This window comes from Ostrea edulis, chromosome 7, assembly GCF_947568905.1.
Source record: "Ostrea edulis chromosome 7, xbOstEdul1.1, whole genome shotgun sequence".
NCBI lineage: Eukaryota > Metazoa > Mollusca > Bivalvia > Ostreida > Ostreidae > Ostrea > Ostrea edulis.
In genome coordinates, this window is record NC_079170.1 from 7,594,613 (window position 1) to 7,618,103 (window position 23,491).

General features: G+C 36.1%; 1 protein-coding gene across 2 annotated transcripts in view; it reads left to right on the forward strand.

Annotated features, from left to right (window-relative positions):
* The first annotated feature begins 279 nt into the window (after positions 1-279).
* The window catches only part of LOC125653303 (hemicentin-1-like), a 34,188-nt gene continuing 10,976 nt past the window's right edge, over positions 280-23,491 (forward strand). The window contains exons 1-7 of one of the 2 annotated variants that reach the window (XM_048882702.2): positions 280-516; positions 18,781-18,917; positions 19,078-19,180; positions 21,057-21,203; positions 21,411-21,581; positions 22,421-22,591; positions 22,740-22,913. In XM_048882702.2, coding sequence (XP_048738659.1) covers positions 450-516; positions 18,781-18,917; positions 19,078-19,180; positions 21,057-21,203; positions 21,411-21,581; positions 22,421-22,591; positions 22,740-22,913 — 970 coding nt within the window. In that variant the 5' untranslated portion in view covers positions 280-449. The remainder of the gene's footprint in view (positions 517-18,780; positions 18,918-19,077; positions 19,181-21,056; positions 21,204-21,410; positions 21,582-22,420; positions 22,592-22,739; positions 22,914-23,491) is intronic. The other variant, XM_048882703.2, reaches the window with a different exon arrangement.

The window sequence follows — 23,491 nt, forward strand, 5'->3', positions numbered from 1 at the left end:
TTCGTTTTTCTGGAGGTAACGCGGGACAATATACATATTTTCCCCGAGATTTGACACTTGTGGTATTTTAGCGATAATATACTCCCATGAATTTGATAGGTAACCGATAAATTCACTGACCTCGGAATCAAACTCGGGGATAGTAACCTCTTTATGATTCATTGACTAAGTACACGGCAGAAAATCGTAAACACGTGGTAAATAAGACCCGCCCCCACCTTTAATTATAGATATATATACACGGCGCATATGATATCTATACCCTCATTCATGATTTCAGTACATTGTCAGTGGTCGGTAGAAATTAACACGTAGATATTTTGAACAAAGACAGAGCCCTCTAGAGGGAAGTTTGAAACGTTTTCCAATACTGGTTATATCGATCGGACTCACTATATTTCAATCTGTAAGCTGTGGTTGATATACATGGTACAGATTTCCTATAGAAAATGAAGAATTTAGATTTTTATATCATAATTCTTATAGTCGTAGCCTTGGAACTTATCGCGACTGATGGTAAGTCTGTTTTTCTGTTATTTCAATTTAAAATGCAGAAATCTTTATAAAGCTGCTAGCATCATGTAACATGCCGCTCTTTTTTATGTGACAATTTGTAAAATGACCCATTGCTTTAAAGATGTGTTACGATTTATGAAAATACATATGTACAAAGAGAAATCGCGTGCACAACACCGGTAGATGGGCAGTGGATATTGTCTAGAAACTGTACCACCAAGAGTGTTTTTGTTTCGGGAAATGCTTCGTTTAGTCTGGGAGAGAGGCACTTTTTACATCAAAGAGGAGAGAGGGCATCTGTGATTGTGTTGTATGTATGACTCAGACGCTATTGTTTCAAGACGTCTGTCTCGCACCTTGCTGTAAATTACGTCACAAAGACATGGGATTCTGTCAAACTTAATTTCTGTGCCAGAGAATGATCCCCCATGTGGTGCATGTGTACGCAGGGACACGAAGCACTATTTCTTGCGAAATGCCACAAAATACCCCCCCCCCTTCCATATGTCAGCTCTCATTACGAGAATATGCAGAAACTCGGAATTAATGGGAACAATGTCACTACGGAGCATTAGTTCAATCAGGCGCGTATTGAGCTGGGCGTTTTGCGTTTCAGGGAAATTTCTTTTTGTGTGTGTGCAAACATCTATGATTTCTGTAGATTTTATACAAAGTTATTTCAATTTAAAAAGTACCACACGCGCCTCATATTTCACTGATGAAACAGGCAGAAATCACGATAGTCCCCAGGGGAAGTAAATCACCAGTTACGTCAGTTATCTTGCTCCGATCGCTGTGTGCATGGGGTATACTATTGATGAATGAAACGGGCACCTGCTGTGCAAATTTGACATTTTTTGAGGAAGATTTAGTTGTCTTCAAGGTATCACACCGGTAATTGTCCAATCAAAATGAACTTAGTCAATTGTAGTTCCATATATTTAAAGAAATATTTTTTTTTCCTTGCGCGATTTTTCTCATTTCCTCTTCGTCTTTTCTCTTAATTTTTGTACCCCTGATTAGGAAATTTTGTGTAATTTGTAGAAATAATCAAGTGTATACAAAGGAACTATTTGCTGTTGGTAGCTGAGGCTACTTCCTGAGGTGCACTCCGGCTGTTTACACACATGTGAAAAACACGTGGATTTGAGGGTAGTCTTGTTTGCGGGTAATTTTTTTTCGAAAATGCCGCGTAGGGTGTTGTTTTTCTGGTGTCGGCAGACGAGATAGGCAACATAGAACGTGTCTGACTGCGTTATTCGGCATCAATTTTGTAAACTGATTTTTAATGATTTTTTCCCCTCTGTAGTAATATATAGTGAAAATAATTACCGGTGTGATACCTTGAAGGAAGTCGTGAATTTCAGAATTTCCCGTTTTTCTCAGTCCTTTCCCTTTTCATCGGCTCAAAATCAGCACTGGATATCAAAACAAGAGGTTTGAAAAACAAAACGGTGTTTTAATAGGTCATTCAAGAAACATGACGCAATACACAATGCGAAATTTCAATTACATCTAAATACGTATCAACAACGTAATTTTTGTCTTATACAGCTAGAAAATCGTAAATATTTGTATAAACACCCATCTACATAGCATACACCGGCGGTTTTAACACTTAACACATCCAAAAGACGTATCAAAATTTCACATCGATTTTACAATACGCATATTGCACAATAACCCCACCCCCCTCCTCCTGCCTTGCGCAACTGTTAGATGGACTTTCCTTGACATTCATAAGCATCATACATAACTCTATGACTTCTTGATTCAATGCCCTTATTGTAAATTAACCCAATTAAGAGATTTCGTATTTCTGCGCAGAGTTTAGAAATTTTATTTTATTTTTAATTTTATGTCATAAAGAGAAATTCAGATAATTCATGGTAAATGCCCGTCAAGGTCACTCATATGAACATCAAAATGTCTCCTTAACACAGAAGATATCAAATTATTCGTTTTAAGGGCCCAACACGCGAGGTAATATTTCTGGCACGATTTACGACAGTCCCCTCCGTAGCAGGATATCAAGGCTCTGACGGCGTAGGCCATAATTCTATTGCCGGCTTCTAAAGCGTTGACCAAAAATTTGTGTTCTATCCTGCATATCAAGTTTGTCACTAGATATTCTTACCGTTTTGAGCATTTTGAACACTTGCAATTCAACGTCACTATACCTAGCGCCCTTGATATTTGACCTACATCTTCTTTAGAACCAAATTTTAGGAAATGTTTTAGCTTAAATTTTTTGTAATGAACAGTTACATGGATGATTCTGTATGATTTGTGTACACGTTTAAAAACGTCATATTATCCAGTCAGACTTTAGTCTTATTTATTTGTTTTAATCAGTATTTAGTCTTCTTAATGTGTTACCCCTGCTTTGAAGAAAGGCTAAATACGCACAACCCCTGCCAGATTAGGGGGCCATTATCTGAAACACTAATCACCCGTGAGTATCAACTTGGTTTAATCTGTTAAGCGTAATTAATGGGCTCTTCTAGGATACCAAATTGACCAGATGCAGATTCCATTATAGTACCGAAAATTGAATATTTTCACAAAACCAAAGATCTCACTCATATGAAATTTGAAATAATTAGCAATTTAAAAAAAATATATAAATAAATTTAGGATTCATAAGTGATTGAAATAGCAAATTTCATCATTCTTCTTTCCAATGAAACCATTTTTGCGGAAATATCTTGATTTTATACAAAGTTATTTCAATTTAAAAAGTACCACACGCGCCTCATATTTCACTGATGAAACAGGCAGAAATCACGATAGTCCCCAGGGGAAGTAAATCACCAGTTACGTCAGTTATCTTGCTCCGATCGCTGTGTGCATGGGGTATACTATTGATGAATGAAACGGGCACCTGCTGTGCAAATTTGACATTTTTTGAGGAAGATTTAGTTGTCTTCAAGGTATCACACCGGTAATTGTCCAATCAAAATGAACTTAGTCAATTGTAGTTCCATATATTTAAAGAAATATTTTTTTTTCCTTGCGCGATTTTTCTCATTTCCTCTTCGTCTTTTCTCTTAATTTTTGTACCCCTGATTAGGAAATTTTGTGTAATTTGTAGAAATAATCAAGTGTATACAAAGGAACTATTTGCTGTTGGTAGCTGAGGCTACTTCCTGAGGTGCACTCCGGCTGTTTACACACATGTGAAAAACACGTGGATTTGAGGGTAGTCTTGTTTGCGGGTAATTTTTTTTCGAAAATGCCGCGTAGGGTGTTGTTTTTCTGGTGTCGGCAGACGAGATAGGCAACATAGAACGTGTCTGACTGCGTTATTCGGCATCAATTTTGTAAACTGATTTTTAATGATTTTTTCCCCTCTGTAGTAATATATAGTGAAAATAATTACCGGTGTGATACCTTGAAGGAAGTCGTGAATTTCAGAATTTCCCGTTTTTCTCAGTCCTTTCCCTTTTCATCGGCTCAAAATCAGCACTGGATATCAAAACAAGAGGTTTGAAAAACAAAACGGTGTTTTAATAGGTCATTCAAGAAACATGACGCAATACACAATGCGAAATTTCAATTACATCTAAATACGTATCAACAACGTAATTTTTGTCTTATACAGCTAGAAAATCGTAAATATTTGTATAAACACCCATCTACATAGCATACACCGGCGGTTTTAACACTTAACACATCCAAAAGACGTATCAAAATTTCACATCGATTTTACAATACGCATATTGCACAATAACCCCACCCCCCTCCTCCTGCCTTGCGCAACTGTTAGATGGACTTTCCTTGACATTCATAAGCATCATACATAACTCTATGACTTCTTGATTCAATGCCCTTATTGTAAATTAACCCAATTAAGAGATTTCGTATTTCTGCGCAGAGTTTAGAAATTTTATTTTATTTTTAATTTTATGTCATAAAGAGAAATTCAGATAATTCATGGTAAATGCCCGTCAAGGTCACTCATATGAACATCAAAATGTCTCCTTAACACAGAAGATATCAAATTATTCGTTTTAAGGGCCCAACACGCGAGGTAATATTTCTGGCACGATTTACGACAGTCCCCTCCGTAGCAGGATATCAAGGCTCTGACGGCGTAGGCCATAATTCTATTGCCGGCTTCTAAAGCGTTGACCAAAAATTTGTGTTCTATCCTGCATATCAAGTTTGTCACTAGATATTCTTACCGTTTTGAGCATTTTGAACACTTGCAATTCAACGTCACTATACCTAGCGCCCTTGATATTTGACCTACATCTTCTTTAGAACCAAATTTTAGGAAATGTTTTAGCTTAAATTTTTTGTAATGAACAGTTACATGGATGATTCTGTATGATTTGTGTACACGTTTAAAAACGTCATATTATCCAGTCAGACTTTAGTCTTATTTATTTGTTTTAATCAGTATTTAGTCTTCTTAATGTGTTACCCCTGCTTTGAAGAAAGGCTAAATACGCACAACCCCTGCCAGATTAGGGGGCCATTATCTGAAACACTAATCACCCGTGAGTATCAACTTGGTTTAATCTGTTAAGCGTAATTAATGGGCTCTTCTAGGATACCAAATTGACCAGATGCAGATTCCATTATAGTACCGAAAATTGAATATTTTCACAAAACCAAAGATCTCACTCATATGAAATTTGAAATAATTAGCAATTTAAAAAAAATATATAAATAAATTTAGGATTCATAAGTGATTGAAATAGCAAATTTCATCATTCTTCTTTCCAATGAAACCATTTTTGCGGAAATATCTTGATTTTATACAAAGTTATTTCAATTTAAAAAGTACCACACGCGCCTCATATTTCACTGATGAAACAGGCAGAAATCACGATAGTCCCCAGGGGAAGTAAATCACCAGTTACGTCAGTTATCTTGCTCCGATCGCTGTGTGCATGGGGTATACTATTGATGAATGAAACGGGCACCTGCTGTGCAAATTTGACATTTTTTGAGGAAGATTTAGTTGTCTTCAAGGTATCACACCGGTAATTGTCCAATCAAAATGAACTTAGTCAATTGTAGTTCCATATATTTAAAGAAATATTTTTTTTTCCTTGCGCGATTTTTCTCATTTCCTCTTCGTCTTTTCTCTTAATTTTTGTACCCCTGATTAGGAAATTTTGTGTAATTTGTAGAAATAATCAAGTGTATACAAAGGAACTATTTGCTGTTGGTAGCTGAGGCTACTTCCTGAGGTGCACTCCGGCTGTTTACACACATGTGAAAAACACGTGGATTTGAGGGTAGTCTTGTTTGCGGGTAATTTTTTTTCGAAAATGCCGCGTAGGGTGTTGTTTTTCTGGTGTCGGCAGACGAGATAGGCAACATAGAACGTGTCTGACTGCGTTATTCGGCATCAATTTTGTAAACTGATTTTTAATGATTTTTTCCCCTCTGTAGTAATATATAGTGAAAATAATTACCGGTGTGATACCTTGAAGGAAGTCGTGAATTTCAGAATTTCCCGTTTTTCTCAGTCCTTTCCCTTTTCATCGGCTCAAAATCAGCACTGGATATCAAAACAAGAGGTTTGAAAAACAAAACGGTGTTTTAATAGGTCATTCAAGAAACATGACGCAATACACAATGCGAAATTTCAATTACATCTAAATACGTATCAACAACGTAATTTTTGTCTTATACAGCTAGAAAATCGTAAATATTTGTATAAACACCCATCTACATAGCATACACCGGCGGTTTTAACACTTAACACATCCAAAAGACGTATCAAAATTTCACATCGATTTTACAATACGCATATTGCACAATAACCCCACCCCCCTCCTCCTGCCTTGCGCAACTGTTAGATGGACTTTCCTTGACATTCATAAGCATCATACATAACTCTATGACTTCTTGATTCAATGCCCTTATTGTAAATTAACCCAATTAAGAGATTTCGTATTTCTGCGCAGAGTTTAGAAATTTTATTTTATTTTTAATTTTATGTCATAAAGAGAAATTCAGATAATTCATGGTAAATGCCCGTCAAGGTCACTCATATGAACATCAAAATGTCTCCTTAACACAGAAGATATCAAATTATTCGTTTTAAGGGCCCAACACGCGAGGTAATATTTCTGGCACGATTTACGACAGTCCCCTCCGTAGCAGGATATCAAGGCTCTGACGGCGTAGGCCATAATTCTATTGCCGGCTTCTAAAGCGTTGACCAAAAATTTGTGTTCTATCCTGCATATCAAGTTTGTCACTAGATATTCTTACCGTTTTGAGCATTTTGAACACTTGCAATTCAACGTCACTATACCTAGCGCCCTTGATATTTGACCTACATCTTCTTTAGAACCAAATTTTAGGAAATGTTTTAGCTTAAATTTTTTGTAATGAACAGTTACATGGATGATTCTGTATGATTTGTGTACACGTTTAAAAACGTCATATTATCCAGTCAGACTTTAGTCTTATTTATTTGTTTTAATCAGTATTTAGTCTTCTTAATGTGTTACCCCTGCTTTGAAGAAAGGCTAAATACGCACAACCCCTGCCAGATTAGGGGGCCATTATCTGAAACACTAATCACCCGTGAGTATCAACTTGGTTTAATCTGTTAAGCGTAATTAATGGGCTCTTCTAGGATACCAAATTGACCAGATGCAGATTCCATTATAGTACCGAAAATTGAATATTTTCACAAAACCAAAGATCTCACTCATATGAAATTTGAAATAATTAGCAATTTAAAAAAAATATATAAATAAATTTAGGATTCATAAGTGATTGAAATAGCAAATTTCATCATTCTTCTTTCCAATGAAACCATTTTTGCGGAAATATCTTGATTTTATACAAAGTTATTTCAATTTAAAAAGTACCACACGCGCCTCATATTTCACTGATGAAACAGGCAGAAATCACGATAGTCCCCAGGGGAAGTAAATCACCAGTTACGTCAGTTATCTTGCTCCGATCGCTGTGTGCATGGGGTATACTATTGATGAATGAAACGGGCACCTGCTGTGCAAATTTGACATTTTTTGAGGAAGATTTAGTTGTCTTCAAGGTATCACACCGGTAATTGTCCAATCAAAATGAACTTAGTCAATTGTAGTTCCATATATTTAAAGAAATATTTTTTTTTCCTTGCGCGATTTTTCTCATTTCCTCTTCGTCTTTTCTCTTAATTTTTGTACCCCTGATTAGGAAATTTTGTGTAATTTGTAGAAATAATCAAGTGTATACAAAGGAACTATTTGCTGTTGGTAGCTGAGGCTACTTCCTGAGGTGCACTCCGGCTGTTTACACACATGTGAAAAACACGTGGATTTGAGGGTAGTCTTGTTTGCGGGTAATTTTTTTTCGAAAATGCCGCGTAGGGTGTTGTTTTTCTGGTGTCGGCAGACGAGATAGGCAACATAGAACGTGTCTGACTGCGTTATTCGGCATCAATTTTGTAAACTGATTTTTAATGATTTTTTCCCCTCTGTAGTAATATATAGTGAAAATAATTACCGGTGTGATACCTTGAAGGAAGTCGTGAATTTCAGAATTTCCCGTTTTTCTCAGTCCTTTCCCTTTTCATCGGCTCAAAATCAGCACTGGATATCAAAACAAGAGGTTTGAAAAACAAAACGGTGTTTTAATAGGTCATTCAAGAAACATGACGCAATACACAATGCGAAATTTCAATTACATCTAAATACGTATCAACAACGTAATTTTTGTCTTATACAGCTAGAAAATCGTAAATATTTGTATAAACACCCATCTACATAGCATACACCGGCGGTTTTAACACTTAACACATCCAAAAGACGTATCAAAATTTCACATCGATTTTACAATACGCATATTGCACAATAACCCCACCCCCCTCCTCCTGCCTTGCGCAACTGTTAGATGGACTTTCCTTGACATTCATAAGCATCATACATAACTCTATGACTTCTTGATTCAATGCCCTTATTGTAAATTAACCCAATTAAGAGATTTCGTATTTCTGCGCAGAGTTTAGAAATTTTATTTTATTTTTAATTTTATGTCATAAAGAGAAATTCAGATAATTCATGGTAAATGCCCGTCAAGGTCACTCATATGAACATCAAAATGTCTCCTTAACACAGAAGATATCAAATTATTCGTTTTAAGGGCCCAACACGCGAGGTAATATTTCTGGCACGATTTACGACAGTCCCCTCCGTAGCAGGATATCAAGGCTCTGACGGCGTAGGCCATAATTCTATTGCCGGCTTCTAAAGCGTTGACCAAAAATTTGTGTTCTATCCTGCATATCAAGTTTGTCACTAGATATTCTTACCGTTTTGAGCATTTTGAACACTTGCAATTCAACGTCACTATACCTAGCGCCCTTGATATTTGACCTACATCTTCTTTAGAACCAAATTTTAGGAAATGTTTTAGCTTAAATTTTTTGTAATGAACAGTTACATGGATGATTCTGTATGATTTGTGTACACGTTTAAAAACGTCATATTATCCAGTCAGACTTTAGTCTTATTTATTTGTTTTAATCAGTATTTAGTCTTCTTAATGTGTTACCCCTGCTTTGAAGAAAGGCTAAATACGCACAACCCCTGCCAGATTAGGGGGCCATTATCTGAAACACTAATCACCCGTGAGTATCAACTTGGTTTAATCTGTTAAGCGTAATTAATGGGCTCTTCTAGGATACCAAATTGACCAGATGCAGATTCCATTATAGTACCGAAAATTGAATATTTTCACAAAACCAAAGATCTCACTCATATGAAATTTGAAATAATTAGCAATTTAAAAAAAATATATAAATAAATTTAGGATTCATAAGTGATTGAAATAGCAAATTTCATCATTCTTCTTTCCAATGAAACCATTTTTGCGGAAATATCTTGATTTTATACAAAGTTATTTCAATTTAAAAAGTACCACACGCGCCTCATATTTCACTGATGAAACAGGCAGAAATCACGATAGTCCCCAGGGGAAGTAAATCACCAGTTACGTCAGTTATCTTGCTCCGATCGCTGTGTGCATGGGGTATACTATTGATGAATGAAACGGGCACCTGCTGTGCAAATTTGACATTTTTTGAGGAAGATTTAGTTGTCTTCAAGGTATCACACCGGTAATTGTCCAATCAAAATGAACTTAGTCAATTGTAGTTCCATATATTTAAAGAAATATTTTTTTTTCCTTGCGCGATTTTTCTCATTTCCTCTTCGTCTTTTCTCTTAATTTTTGTACCCCTGATTAGGAAATTTTGTGTAATTTGTAGAAATAATCAAGTGTATACAAAGGAACTATTTGCTGTTGGTAGCTGAGGCTACTTCCTGAGGTGCACTCCGGCTGTTTACACACATGTGAAAAACACGTGGATTTGAGGGTAGTCTTGTTTGCGGGTAATTTTTTTTCGAAAATGCCGCGTAGGGTGTTGTTTTTCTGGTGTCGGCAGACGAGATAGGCAACATAGAACGTGTCTGACTGCGTTATTCGGCATCAATTTTGTAAACTGATTTTTAATGATTTTTTCCCCTCTGTAGTAATATATAGTGAAAATAATTACCGGTGTGATACCTTGAAGGAAGTCGTGAATTTCAGAATTTCCCGTTTTTCTCAGTCCTTTCCCTTTTCATCGGCTCAAAATCAGCACTGGATATCAAAACAAGAGGTTTGAAAAACAAAACGGTGTTTTAATAGGTCATTCAAGAAACATGACGCAATACACAATGCGAAATTTCAATTACATCTAAATACGTATCAACAACGTAATTTTTGTCTTATACAGCTAGAAAATCGTAAATATTTGTATAAACACCCATCTACATAGCATACACCGGCGGTTTTAACACTTAACACATCCAAAAGACGTATCAAAATTTCACATCGATTTTACAATACGCATATTGCACAATAACCCCACCCCCCTCCTCCTGCCTTGCGCAACTGTTAGATGGACTTTCCTTGACATTCATAAGCATCATACATAACTCTATGACTTCTTGATTCAATGCCCTTATTGTAAATTAACCCAATTAAGAGATTTCGTATTTCTGCGCAGAGTTTAGAAATTTTATTTTATTTTTAATTTTATGTCATAAAGAGAAATTCAGATAATTCATGGTAAATGCCCGTCAAGGTCACTCATATGAACATCAAAATGTCTCCTTAACACAGAAGATATCAAATTATTCGTTTTAAGGGCCCAACACGCGAGGTAATATTTCTGGCACGATTTACGACAGTCCCCTCCGTAGCAGGATATCAAGGCTCTGACGGCGTAGGCCATAATTCTATTGCCGGCTTCTAAAGCGTTGACCAAAAATTTGTGTTCTATCCTGCATATCAAGTTTGTCACTAGATATTCTTACCGTTTTGAGCATTTTGAACACTTGCAATTCAACGTCACTATACCTAGCGCCCTTGATATTTGACCTACATCTTCTTTAGAACCAAATTTTAGGAAATGTTTTAGCTTAAATTTTTTGTAATGAACAGTTACATGGATGATTCTGTATGATTTGTGTACACGTTTAAAAACGTCATATTATCCAGTCAGACTTTAGTCTTATTTATTTGTTTTAATCAGTATTTAGTCTTCTTAATGTGTTACCCCTGCTTTGAAGAAAGGCTAAATACGCACAACCCCTGCCAGATTAGGGGGCCATTATCTGAAACACTAATCACCCGTGAGTATCAACTTGGTTTAATCTGTTAAGCGTAATTAATGGGCTCTTCTAGGATACCAAATTGACCAGATGCAGATTCCATTATAGTACCGAAAATTGAATATTTTCACAAAACCAAAGATCTCACTCATATGAAATTTGAAATAATTAGCAATTTAAAAAAAATATATAAATAAATTTAGGATTCATAAGTGATTGAAATAGCAAATTTCATCATTCTTCTTTCCAATGAAACCATTTTTGCGGAAATATCTTGATTTTATACAAAGTTATTTCAATTTAAAAAGTACCACACGCGCCTCATATTTCACTGATGAAACAGGCAGAAATCACGATAGTCCCCAGGGGAAGTAAATCACCAGTTACGTCAGTTATCTTGCTCCGATCGCTGTGTGCATGGGGTATACTATTGATGAATGAAACGGGCACCTGCTGTGCAAATTTGACATTTTTTGAGGAAGATTTAGTTGTCTTCAAGGTATCACACCGGTAATTGTCCAATCAAAATGAACTTAGTCAATTGTAGTTCCATATATTTAAAGAAATATTTTTTTTTCCTTGCGCGATTTTTCTCATTTCCTCTTCGTCTTTTCTCTTAATTTTTGTACCCCTGATTAGGAAATTTTGTGTAATTTGTAGAAATAATCAAGTGTATACAAAGGAACTATTTGCTGTTGGTAGCTGAGGCTACTTCCTGAGGTGCACTCCGGCTGTTTACACACATGTGAAAAACACGTGGATTTGAGGGTAGTCTTGTTTGCGGGTAATTTTTTTTCGAAAATGCCGCGTAGGGTGTTGTTTTTCTGGTGTCGGCAGACGAGATAGGCAACATAGAACGTGTCTGACTGCGTTATTCGGCATCAATTTTGTAAACTGATTTTTAATGATTTTTTCCCCTCTGTAGTAATATATAGTGAAAATAATTACCGGTGTGATACCTTGAAGGAAGTCGTGAATTTCAGAATTTCCCGTTTTTCTCAGTCCTTTCCCTTTTCATCGGCTCAAAATCAGCACTGGATATCAAAACAAGAGGTTTGAAAAACAAAACGGTGTTTTAATAGGTCATTCAAGAAACATGACGCAATACACAATGCGAAATTTCAATTACATCTAAATACGTATCAACAACGTAATTTTTGTCTTATACAGCTAGAAAATCGTAAATATTTGTATAAACACCCATCTACATAGCATACACCGGCGGTTTTAACACTTAACACATCCAAAAGACGTATCAAAATTTCACATCGATTTTACAATACGCATATTGCACAATAACCCCACCCCCCTCCTCCTGCCTTGCGCAACTGTTAGATGGACTTTCCTTGACATTCATAAGCATCATACATAACTCTATGACTTCTTGATTCAATGCCCTTATTGTAAATTAACCCAATTAAGAGATTTCGTATTTCTGCGCAGAGTTTAGAAATTTTATTTTATTTTTAATTTTATGTCATAAAGAGAAATTCAGATAATTCATGGTAAATGCCCGTCAAGGTCACTCATATGAACATCAAAATGTCTCCTTAACACAGAAGATATCAAATTATTCGTTTTAAGGGCCCAACACGCGAGGTAATATTTCTGGCACGATTTACGACAGTCCCCTCCGTAGCAGGATATCAAGGCTCTGACGGCGTAGGCCATAATTCTATTGCCGGCTTCTAAAGCGTTGACCAAAAATTTGTGTTCTATCCTGCATATCAAGTTTGTCACTAGATATTCTTACCGTTTTGAGCATTTTGAACACTTGCAATTCAACGTCACTATACCTAGCGCCCTTGATATTTGACCTACATCTTCTTTAGAACCAAATTTTAGGAAATGTTTTAGCTTAAATTTTTTGTAATGAACAGTTACATGGATGATTCTGTATGATTTGTGTACACGTTTAAAAACGTCATATTATCCAGTCAGACTTTAGTCTTATTTATTTGTTTTAATCAGTATTTAGTCTTCTTAATGTGTTACCCCTGCTTTGAAGAAAGGCTAAATACGCACAACCCCTGCCAGATTAGGGGGCCATTATCTGAAACACTAATCACCCGTGAGTATCAACTTGGTTTAATCTGTTAAGCGTAATTAATGGGCTCTTCTAGGATACCAAATTGACCAGATGCAGATTCCATTATAGTACCGAAAATTGAATATTTTCACAAAACCAAAGATCTCACTCATATGAAATTTGAAATAATTAGCAATTTAAAAAAAATATATAAATAAATTTAGGATTCATAAGTGATTGAAATAGCAAATTTCATCATTCTTCTTTCCAATGAAACCATTTTTGCGGAAATATCTTGATTTTATACAAAGTTATTTCAATTTAAAAAGTACCACACGCGCCTCATATTTCACTGATGAAACAGGCAGAAATCACGATAGTCCCCAGGGGAAGTAAATCACCAGTTACGTCAGTTATCTTGCTCCGATCGCTGTGTGCATGGGGTATACTATTGATGAATGAAACGGGCACCTGCTGTGCAAATTTGACATTTTTTGAGGAAGATTTAGTTGTCTTCAAGGTATCACACCGGTAATTGTCCAATCAAAATGAACTTAGTCAATTGTAGTTCCATATATTTAAAGAAATATTTTTTTTTCCTTGCGCGATTTTTCTCATTTCCTCTTCGTCTTTTCTCTTAATTTTTGTACCCCTGATTAGGAAATTTTGTGTAATTTGTAGAAATAATCAAGTGTATACAAAGGAACTATTTGCTGTTGGTAGCTGAGGCTACTTCCTGAGGTGCACTCCGGCTGTTTACACACATGTGAAAAACACGTGGATTTGAGGGTAGTCTTGTTTGCGGGTAATTTTTTTTCGAAAATGCCGCGTAGGGTGTTGTTTTTCTGGTGTCGGCAGACGAGATAGGCAACATAGAACGTGTCTGACTGCGTTATTCGGCATCAATTTTGTAAACTGATTTTTAATGATTTTTTCCCCTCTGTAGTAATATATAGTGAAAATAATTACCGGTGTGATACCTTGAAGGAAGTCGTGAATTTCAGAATTTCCCGTTTTTCTCAGTCCTTTCCCTTTTCATCGGCTCAAAATCAGCACTGGATATCAAAACAAGAGGTTTGAAAAACAAAACGGTGTTTTAATAGGTCATTCAAGAAACATGACGCAATACACAATGCGAAATTTCAATTACATCTAAATACGTATCAACAACGTAATTTTTGTCTTATACAGCTAGAAAATCGTAAATATTTGTATAAACACCCATCTACATAGCATACACCGGCGGTTTTAACACTTAACACATCCAAAAGACGTATCAAAATTTCACATCGATTTTACAATACGCATATTGCACAATAACCCCACCCCCCTCCTCCTGCCTTGCGCAACTGTTAGATGGACTTTCCTTGACATTCATAAGCATCATACATAACTCTATGACTTCTTGATTCAATGCCCTTATTGTAAATTAACCCAATTAAGAGATTTCGTATTTCTGCGCAGAGTTTAGAAATTTTATTTTATTTTTAATTTTATGTCATAAAGAGAAATTCAGATAATTCATGGTAAATGCCCGTCAAGGTCACTCATATGAACATCAAAATGTCTCCTTAACACAGAAGATATCAAATTATTCGTTTTAAGGGCCCAACACGCGAGGTAATATTTCTGGCACGATTTACGACAGTCCCCTCCGTAGCAGGATATCAAGGCTCTGACGGCGTAGGCCATAATTCTATTGCCGGCTTCTAAAGCGTTGACCAAAAATTTGTGTTCTATCCTGCATATCAAGTTTGTCACTAGATATTCTTACCGTTTTGAGCATTTTGAACACTTGCAATTCAACGTCACTATACCTAGCGCCCTTGATATTTGACCTACATCTTCTTTAGAACCAAATTTTAGGAAATGTTTTAGCTTAAATTTTTTGTAATGAACAGTTACATGGATGATTCTGTATGATTTGTGTACACGTTTAAAAACGTCATATTATCCAGTCAGACTTTAGTCTTATTTATTTGTTTTAATCAGTATTTAGTCTTCTTAATGTGTTACCCCTGCTTTGAAGAAAGGCTAAATACGCACAACCCCTGCCAGATTAGGGGGCCATTATCTGAAACACTAATCACCCGTGAGTATCAACTTGGTTTAATCTGTTAAGCGTAATTAATGGGCTCTTCTAGGATACCAAATTGACCAGATGCAGATTCCATTATAGTACCGAAAATTGAATATTTTCACAAAACCAAAGATCTCACTCATATGAAATTTGAAATAATTAGCAATTTAAAAAAAATATATAAATAAATTTAGGATTCATAAGTGATTGAAATAGCAAATTTCATCATTCTTCTTTCCAATGAAACCATTTTTGCGGAAATATCTTGATTTTATACAAAGTTATTTCAATTTAAAAAGTACCACACGCGCCTCATATTTCACTGATGAAACAGGCAGAAATCACGATAGTCCCCAGGGGAAGTAAATCACCAGTTACGTCAGTTATCTTGCTCCGATCGCTGTGTGCATGGGGTATACTATTGATGAATGAAACGGGCACCTGCTGTGCAAATTTGACATTTTTTGAGGAAGATTTAGTTGTCTTCAAGGTATCACACCGGTAATTGTCCAATCAAAATGAACTTAGTCAATTGTAGTTCCATATATTTAAAGAAATATTTTTTTTTCCTTGCGCGATTTTTCTCATTTCCTCTTCGTCTTTTCTCTTAATTTTTGTACCCCTGATTAGGAAATTTTGTGTAATTTGTAGAAATAATCAAGTGTATACAAAGGAACTATTTGCTGTTGGTAGCTGAGGCTACTTCCTGAGGTGCACTCCGGCTGTTTACACACATGTGAAAAACACGTGGATTTGAGGGTAGTCTTGTTTGCGGGTAATTTTTTTTCGAAAATGCCGCGTAGGGTGTTGTTTTTCTGGTGTCGGCAGACGAGATAGGCAACATAGAACGTGTCTGACTGCGTTATTCGGCATCAATTTTGTAAACTGATTTTTAATGATTTTTTCCCCTCTGTAGTAATATATAGTGAAAATAATTACCGGTGTGATACCTTGAAGGAAGTCGTGAATTTCAGAATTTCCCGTTTTTCTCAGTCCTTTCCCTTTTCATCGGCTCAAAATCAGCACTGGATATCAAAACAAGAGGTTTGAAAAACAAAACGGTGTTTTAATAGGTCATTCAAGAAACATGACGCAATACACAATGCGAAATTTCAATTACATCTAAATACGTATCAACAACGTAATTTTTGTCTTATACAGCTAGAAAATCGTAAATATTTGTATAAACACCCATCTACATAGCATACACCGGCGGTTTTAACACTTAACACATCCAAAAGACGTATCAAAATTTCACATCGATTTTACAATACGCATATTGCACAATAACCCCACCCCCCTCCTCCTGCCTTGCGCAACTGTTAGATGGACTTTCCTTGACATTCATAAGCATCATACATAACTCTATGACTTCTTGATTCAATGCCCTTATTGTAAATTAACCCAATTAAGAGATTTCGTATTTCTGCGCAGAGTTTAGAAATTTTATTTTATTTTTAATTTTATGTCATAAAGAGAAATTCAGATAATTCATGGTAAATGCCCGTCAAGGTCACTCATATGAACATCAAAATGTCTCCTTAACACAGAAGATATCAAATTATTCGTTTTAAGGGCCCAACACGCGAGGTAATATTTCTGGCACGATTTACGACAGTCCCCTCCGTAGCAGGATATCAAGGCTCTGACGGCGTAGGCCATAATTCTATTGCCGGCTTCTAAAGCGTTGACCAAAAATTTGTGTTCTATCCTGCATATCAAGTTTGTCACTAGATATTCTTACCGTTTTGAGCATTTTGAACACTTGCAATTCAACGTCACTATACCTAGCGCCCTTGATATTTGACCTACATCTTCTTTAGAACCAAATTTTAGGAAATGTTTTAGCTTAAATTTTTTGTAATGAACAGTTACATGGATGATTCTGTATGATTTGTGTACACGTTTAAAAACGTCATATTATCCAGTCAGACTTTAGTCTTATTTATTTGTTTTAATCAGTATTTAGTCTTCTTAATGTGTTACCCCTGCTTTGAAGAAAGGCTAAATACGCACAACCCCTGCCAGATTAGGGGGCCATTATCTGAAACACTAATCACCCGTGAGTATCAACTTGGTTTAATCTGTTAAGCGTAATTAATGGGCTCTTCTAGGATACCAAATTGACCAGATGCAGATTCCATTATAGTACCGAAAATTGAATATTTTCACAAAACCAAAGATCTCACTCATATGAAATTTGAAATAATTAGCAATTTAAAAAAAATATATAAATAAATTTAGGATTCATAAGTGATTGAAATAGCAAATTTCATCATTCTTCTTTCCAATGAAACCATTTTTGCGGAAATATCTTGATTTTATACAAAGTTATTTCAATTTAAAAAGTACCACACGCGCCTCATATTTCACTGATGAAACAGGCAGAAATCACGATAGTCCCCAGGGGAAGTAAATCACCAGTTACGTCAGTTATCTTGCTCCGATCGCTGTGTGCATGGGGTATACTATTGATGAATGAAACGGGCACCTGCTGTGCAAATTTGACATTTTTTGAGGAAGATTTAGTTGTCTTCAAGGTATCACACCGGTAATTGTCCAATCAAAATGAACTTAGTCAATTGTAGTTCCATATATTTAAAGAAATATTTTTTTTTCCTTGCGCGATTTTTCTCATTTCCTCTTCGTCTTTTCTCTTAATTTTTGTACCCCTGATTAGGAAATTTTGTGTAATTTGTAGAAATAATCAAGTGTATACAAAGGAACTATTTGCTGTTGGTAGCTGAGGCTACTTCCTGAGGTGCACTCCGGCTGTTTACACACATGTGAAAAACACGTGGATTTGAGGGTAGTCTTGTTTGCGGGTAATTTTTTTTCGAAAATGCCGCGTAGGGTGTTGTTTTTCTGGTGTCGGCAGACGAGATAGGCAACATAGAACGTGTCTGACTGCGTTATTCGGCATCAATTTTGTAAACTGATTTTTAATGATTTTTTCCCCTCTGTAGTAATATATAGTGAAAATAATTACCGGTGTGATACCTTAAGGATGCTAGGAAAGATATTGGTCGTGTAGACTTAAATTGTGCACGTCATTTAATGTGTGTCTCAGTATTTGTGCTGTTGATGTTGAATTAACAAGTTTGTGGTTTTAAAAAGTATTAGATTGAATGTAAAGATGGCTTTTAAAAAAACATATGTTTATTGTCTCGGTATGATGACAACTTTGCATGCTTGTACATAATATCATTATAAAAACAAAACCATAAAGGCTGGTCATCGATATTCAATGTTCATTTTCCGAAATGTACAGTCATATACAAGTACAAATTATAACAATTATTGAATAATACACATTACATATTTTATTATATGTTACACGTGCATTAACGGAGTGAAATTTCCGACATCTGCATTGTAAATGTTTTGTTATTTGCGTTGTAAACATGACGCTCTGCTAATGTTTCTGTATTTGTGTACCACCTCGGACTAGCCGAACTCTACACTTCTCTGTGGGCCCAAATTGGTTGAATAAAGTTTCTATTCTATGCATTCTTTTACAGCACAGTTCACATGTTTTCGGAAATACCGGGAGAGGAAAGGAAAGACATTTTGTAAAGGCCCCTTGAAAAACAGAAAAAAGTTTTCTTCACCAGAAAAATGCTGCGCAAAAAAGGGGAAAGGGTTCGCGGTTTCAATGGTAAAAAGCTCATTAGATTTGATTAATTCAGGCAATGTACTTCTGAACAAAATCCGTTCGATTTTTATTAAATTTGATTTTGAATGCAATTTACAGCTAATGAATTATTACAGAAACATGCTCATTTATTCAGTTTTCGGTATATTGGTGAACTTTACAGGTGAAAGCAGGTGGAAGAAATAAGTACCAGTGCACCTCCTGCAGTGTCTTAAAGAAGACTACACCGGCCCCGACAGTAGCGCCAACTCCTGCCATCACGACAGGTAACCCCCCCCCCCCCCAACCACACACACACACAGGCCAGTAGATCTATACTCGGCCTTAAATGGACTCAATCATGAAAAAATTGCTTTTACAAGATAAATAGATGTTCCAGTAATAGATTGACATTGAAAAATATATATGTTGACATGCTATTTTCATTGCTATTGCTTCTCAAAAGTGAGCACCTCATCAACATTAAGGAAAATGCACTCCTCATTCTTTATGTTTCTTAATAATTATTATTTTCCCAAACAAATGGGCTGTAATAAGCAACATAGACTATATACCCTTTATTTAATGATATGTAATAATTTATTCTAATAAATTGGAATAAATATTTTCATAATGTATACTTTGTGAGACCAAACATGTTAAAAGAAATACTGTAGGAAATACCATTTGACGTCAATATTGGTCTTTTCCTTAATTTTTATGGACTAAACCTTGAATTAATTGTTTTTAATTTACAGGTTATTATCTTAGAATAAGGATTTGAGTAAGAAAATCATATATTGACATATTATTTTAGAAACTATCAGCTCTATGTACAACAAGTACACCCCCCCCCCCCCCCCCATTTTGTATAATTATACATTATCATATCATCGTAAGACATGTGAAGTTTGAACATATTTACAACCTTGAATAATAATTTGTTTGAACTATGCTAAGCTATAACTATTATAAGATACATGTGGTTTAAAATTAATTTTTACATTTTATCTGAAAAAATATTCTAGAGAAGGCTTTGCACAATGTAAATGTAAAACGAAAGTAACAAACTGAATTTTGATGATTTTGCTTATATGATTAATGCATACATGTAATGTGTGATATATCTTATATCCTGAGACAAAGTTTTAAATGAATCTCTACAGGTCATGAAATCATTTGATTGTGACGTAGGCCGAGTATAGGTCTACTTTTTAACTCACCAAAGTTGCTTGAGAAAAAAAAAACCCACCACAAATTCACAGATCAAAAGTAAAGTAAAGTAAAGTAAATTTTATTTAAAGTCGGCACTATATACATTCAACATGTCAAACACAAGCTCTGTAGAGCTTTTTAACCGAATCAGTATCAGTATCAAAATAGTCAGTAATAACGATACAAATTTTTGACATCATTCTGTACCACTCCCGACGACCAATATACGCACTGAGTTCACGTTAACTAGCGAACTATTTCTATACACGCACTGGCACTGGAAAAAAAATCACCCTTTCTCCCCCCGATAATTTCACTTACTCAAATTATATGTGCATGTTTATATGTATATTTTCAGTTAACCCCATTGATTAACGTATGCTCTAGAAGATCGTATGTACTAGAGGTCAACACAACGATGTTAAATGTTGACCTCTACATTGTGTCCTTTACGTAAGGTTAAACATTCATTTCATTCCGCAACTCGTAGATTTAGAGTAGGTTGTATTACTTTTCATCATGAGATTGTGTCTGCTGATAATGTATATACAAATTGGGGAGGCAAATGGGTAGAATTATTTTATTGAAGAAATCCAATTGTCGCACGAAATGGATTCTAGAAACCAACGGGTAACTCTCAGGCACTCAACGTTTTAGATGTAGGCTAATTAAATTCATGTTTGTCTTCCTGTATGCAAACTATTCATAGTTTGTTTTAATTGTCTACAGGAAGACTATTTTTGTATAATGCCTGTGGGTTCAACAGTTTCCGGATGAAATCAGTATGCATATTTTAAAGAGTAATAAAAAAGTGTGAGAATAAGAATAAAACTTTTGATATAGAGGGATTTTTCAATCAATGGCCAAAGGGCAAACAATTTTGAAAAAAAAAAGATTCCATAAAACCTCCTTTTGATGAAAATATACGCCTGTGTTCTTCCTTCTCAGAACTTCCGGATTGGGGCAGGTGGAACCCGTGCAGCGCGACGTGCGGTTACGGATGGCGGAACAGGTACCGGATGTGTGATGACTGCGATAAGAACCACTTTAATTATGTCCAGTCAGAGCCGTGTATGCAGAACTTTTACTGTCCAAGTGAGTGTGCTTGTCCCCTTAAAAAATAAAAACTTGCCCCCCACCACCAAAATCACCCCCCCCCCCCCAAAGAAACCCACCTAAATTACCCCCCCCCCCCTAAAAACACCACACACACATAGCAGTGAATTTATTGCAGTATACATTTTGACAATTCTATGTAATGGTATTGTGGTGTAATAACCCTAAATCGTATATTTCAAACAGTGGACGGGAACTGGGGGAATTGGATGGGTTGGAGTCAGTGTTCGGCAGACTGTGGGGGTGGTACCCGGACCAGGACCAGGCGGTGTAACTACCCTCCACCGTCACACGGAGGGAAAGATTGTCCCGGACCTGGGGTGAAGGAGGAACCCTGTAATGAGGACCCATGTTCTGGTAAATCAGAAGGACTTGTGTATGGAGATTGTCGTGCCGTACGGAGAACGTAGCACGAGTAGTTAGTGTGTTAGCGAATAACATGCCAAGAACTTAGTACACTGCAGTGTGTTCATTTGTTTTTGCTTATAATAGACACACACATCGCTACTGCATGTTACAAAAATAAAATGAACAGGTTCATAAATTTATAGATAAAACATGTGAATAAAAATATATTCATTTGGATAAAAATTTCTTCGATTCATTGCAGTGCATAGTCGTAATAAGCATTGACATGTTCGGGTGTCACAAGTTCAACCGTGTCATTCGAATATCACTATGTCAACCGTGTCATTCGAATATCACTATGTCAACCGTGTCATTCGAATATCACTATGTCAACCGTGTCATTCGAATATCACTATGTCAATCGCGTCATTTGAATATCACTATGTCAATCGCGTCATTCGAATATCACTATGTCAATCGCGTCATTCTTTAACGATGGTATTGTTAAACTAATTATTTTGTCAAAGATATCTCGGTCGTGACGTTATGAAAACCCCTCCCCATCACTGAATACACTGATATTCTTAAATTTACGGAATTTGAAAAAAAAAAAAAAAAACCCAAAAAGAAAAAAAACCAACCAAAAAAAAAAATAAAAAAAAATAAAAAATAAATGAATAAAAAAACCAAGAAAAAACAAAAACCAAACTTTCATACGTTTTCTGAGGAATTTCGTACATATATGTAAGTTTCACTGTACATAGCGATTTACATTACTAGATAGAATGACTAAATAATAAATCAGTTTTTAGATTAGCGTTCTTTTGAATATTATTTTTCCATCATAGTTGATGGACATTGGGGACAGTGGTCACAGTTCAGTCTCTGCAGCGCCACCTGTGGATCAGGCACCATGATGAGATCACGGAAGTGTGACGACCCTCCAGCACAATATGGCGGCAGTGAATGCAAGGGAATGCCCTACCAGGAAAAACGCTGCAAAAACAGAAACTGTCCTCGTAGGAAACAAATTCTTGAAATTTATACGTTTTTGATATAGATATTTTGTACTTTCATTTTTGGAAGATCATTTGTACACGAATCCTATTTTTACCTGTTGGCATTTTTCTCAATGCATCACTTTAATTCACACTCGTATGCTTACAGTGCATGGCGGATGGTCACTTTGGGGTCCGTGGAGCGAGTGCTCGGTCACTTGCGACACAGGCATGGTCACGCGAACACGCACCTGCGACAGTCCACGTCCTCTATTTGGCGGGCGGAAGTGTGATGGATCCGCCACGGACACACGAGAATGCACGGCAAACAAGCAATGTCCAGGTATGGCACCCGTTTGATAATTGTCGTGTACGATACAATGCCATTCTATCATTAGATTATAACGTACACCATGCCTTTAATGATAGAATTTATTGAAGGATTTCAACCATCTTATTATTGTTTTGTTTTCTTAGTCGTATGTTTAGAAAGTTTTATAATGTGCAAATGTGGTTGGGGTTAAAGACAAAGATTACACTATATAATGGCCACTTGTTTTATTTTAAATAATTATGGTCAGTATTTAACTCAACCGACTACTGTCTGACACGAGTCTAATGCAGTGGTATTTTGTTCAAAAGAACGAAAGGCACTGCGCATGTGTGTAGGGTTGGAGGGATTAACAAAAGAAAGAAAGGGTTTTGGATATGGAAGGAAAAGAGTAAGAAGATGGGGGGGGGGGGGGGGGGGATTCGCAGGAGGGGGTGGAAAAGGAGAAAGGAAAATATATAGGCAGGAGAGAAAAATAGGGAGAGAGAATGAGAGGGAAGGAATGAAGGGGCGGAGGAGGGAGAGATGGACCCCCATCCCCTATCAGCTACCCGCGCCATTATGTATAATGAATGCTGTACATACATTTC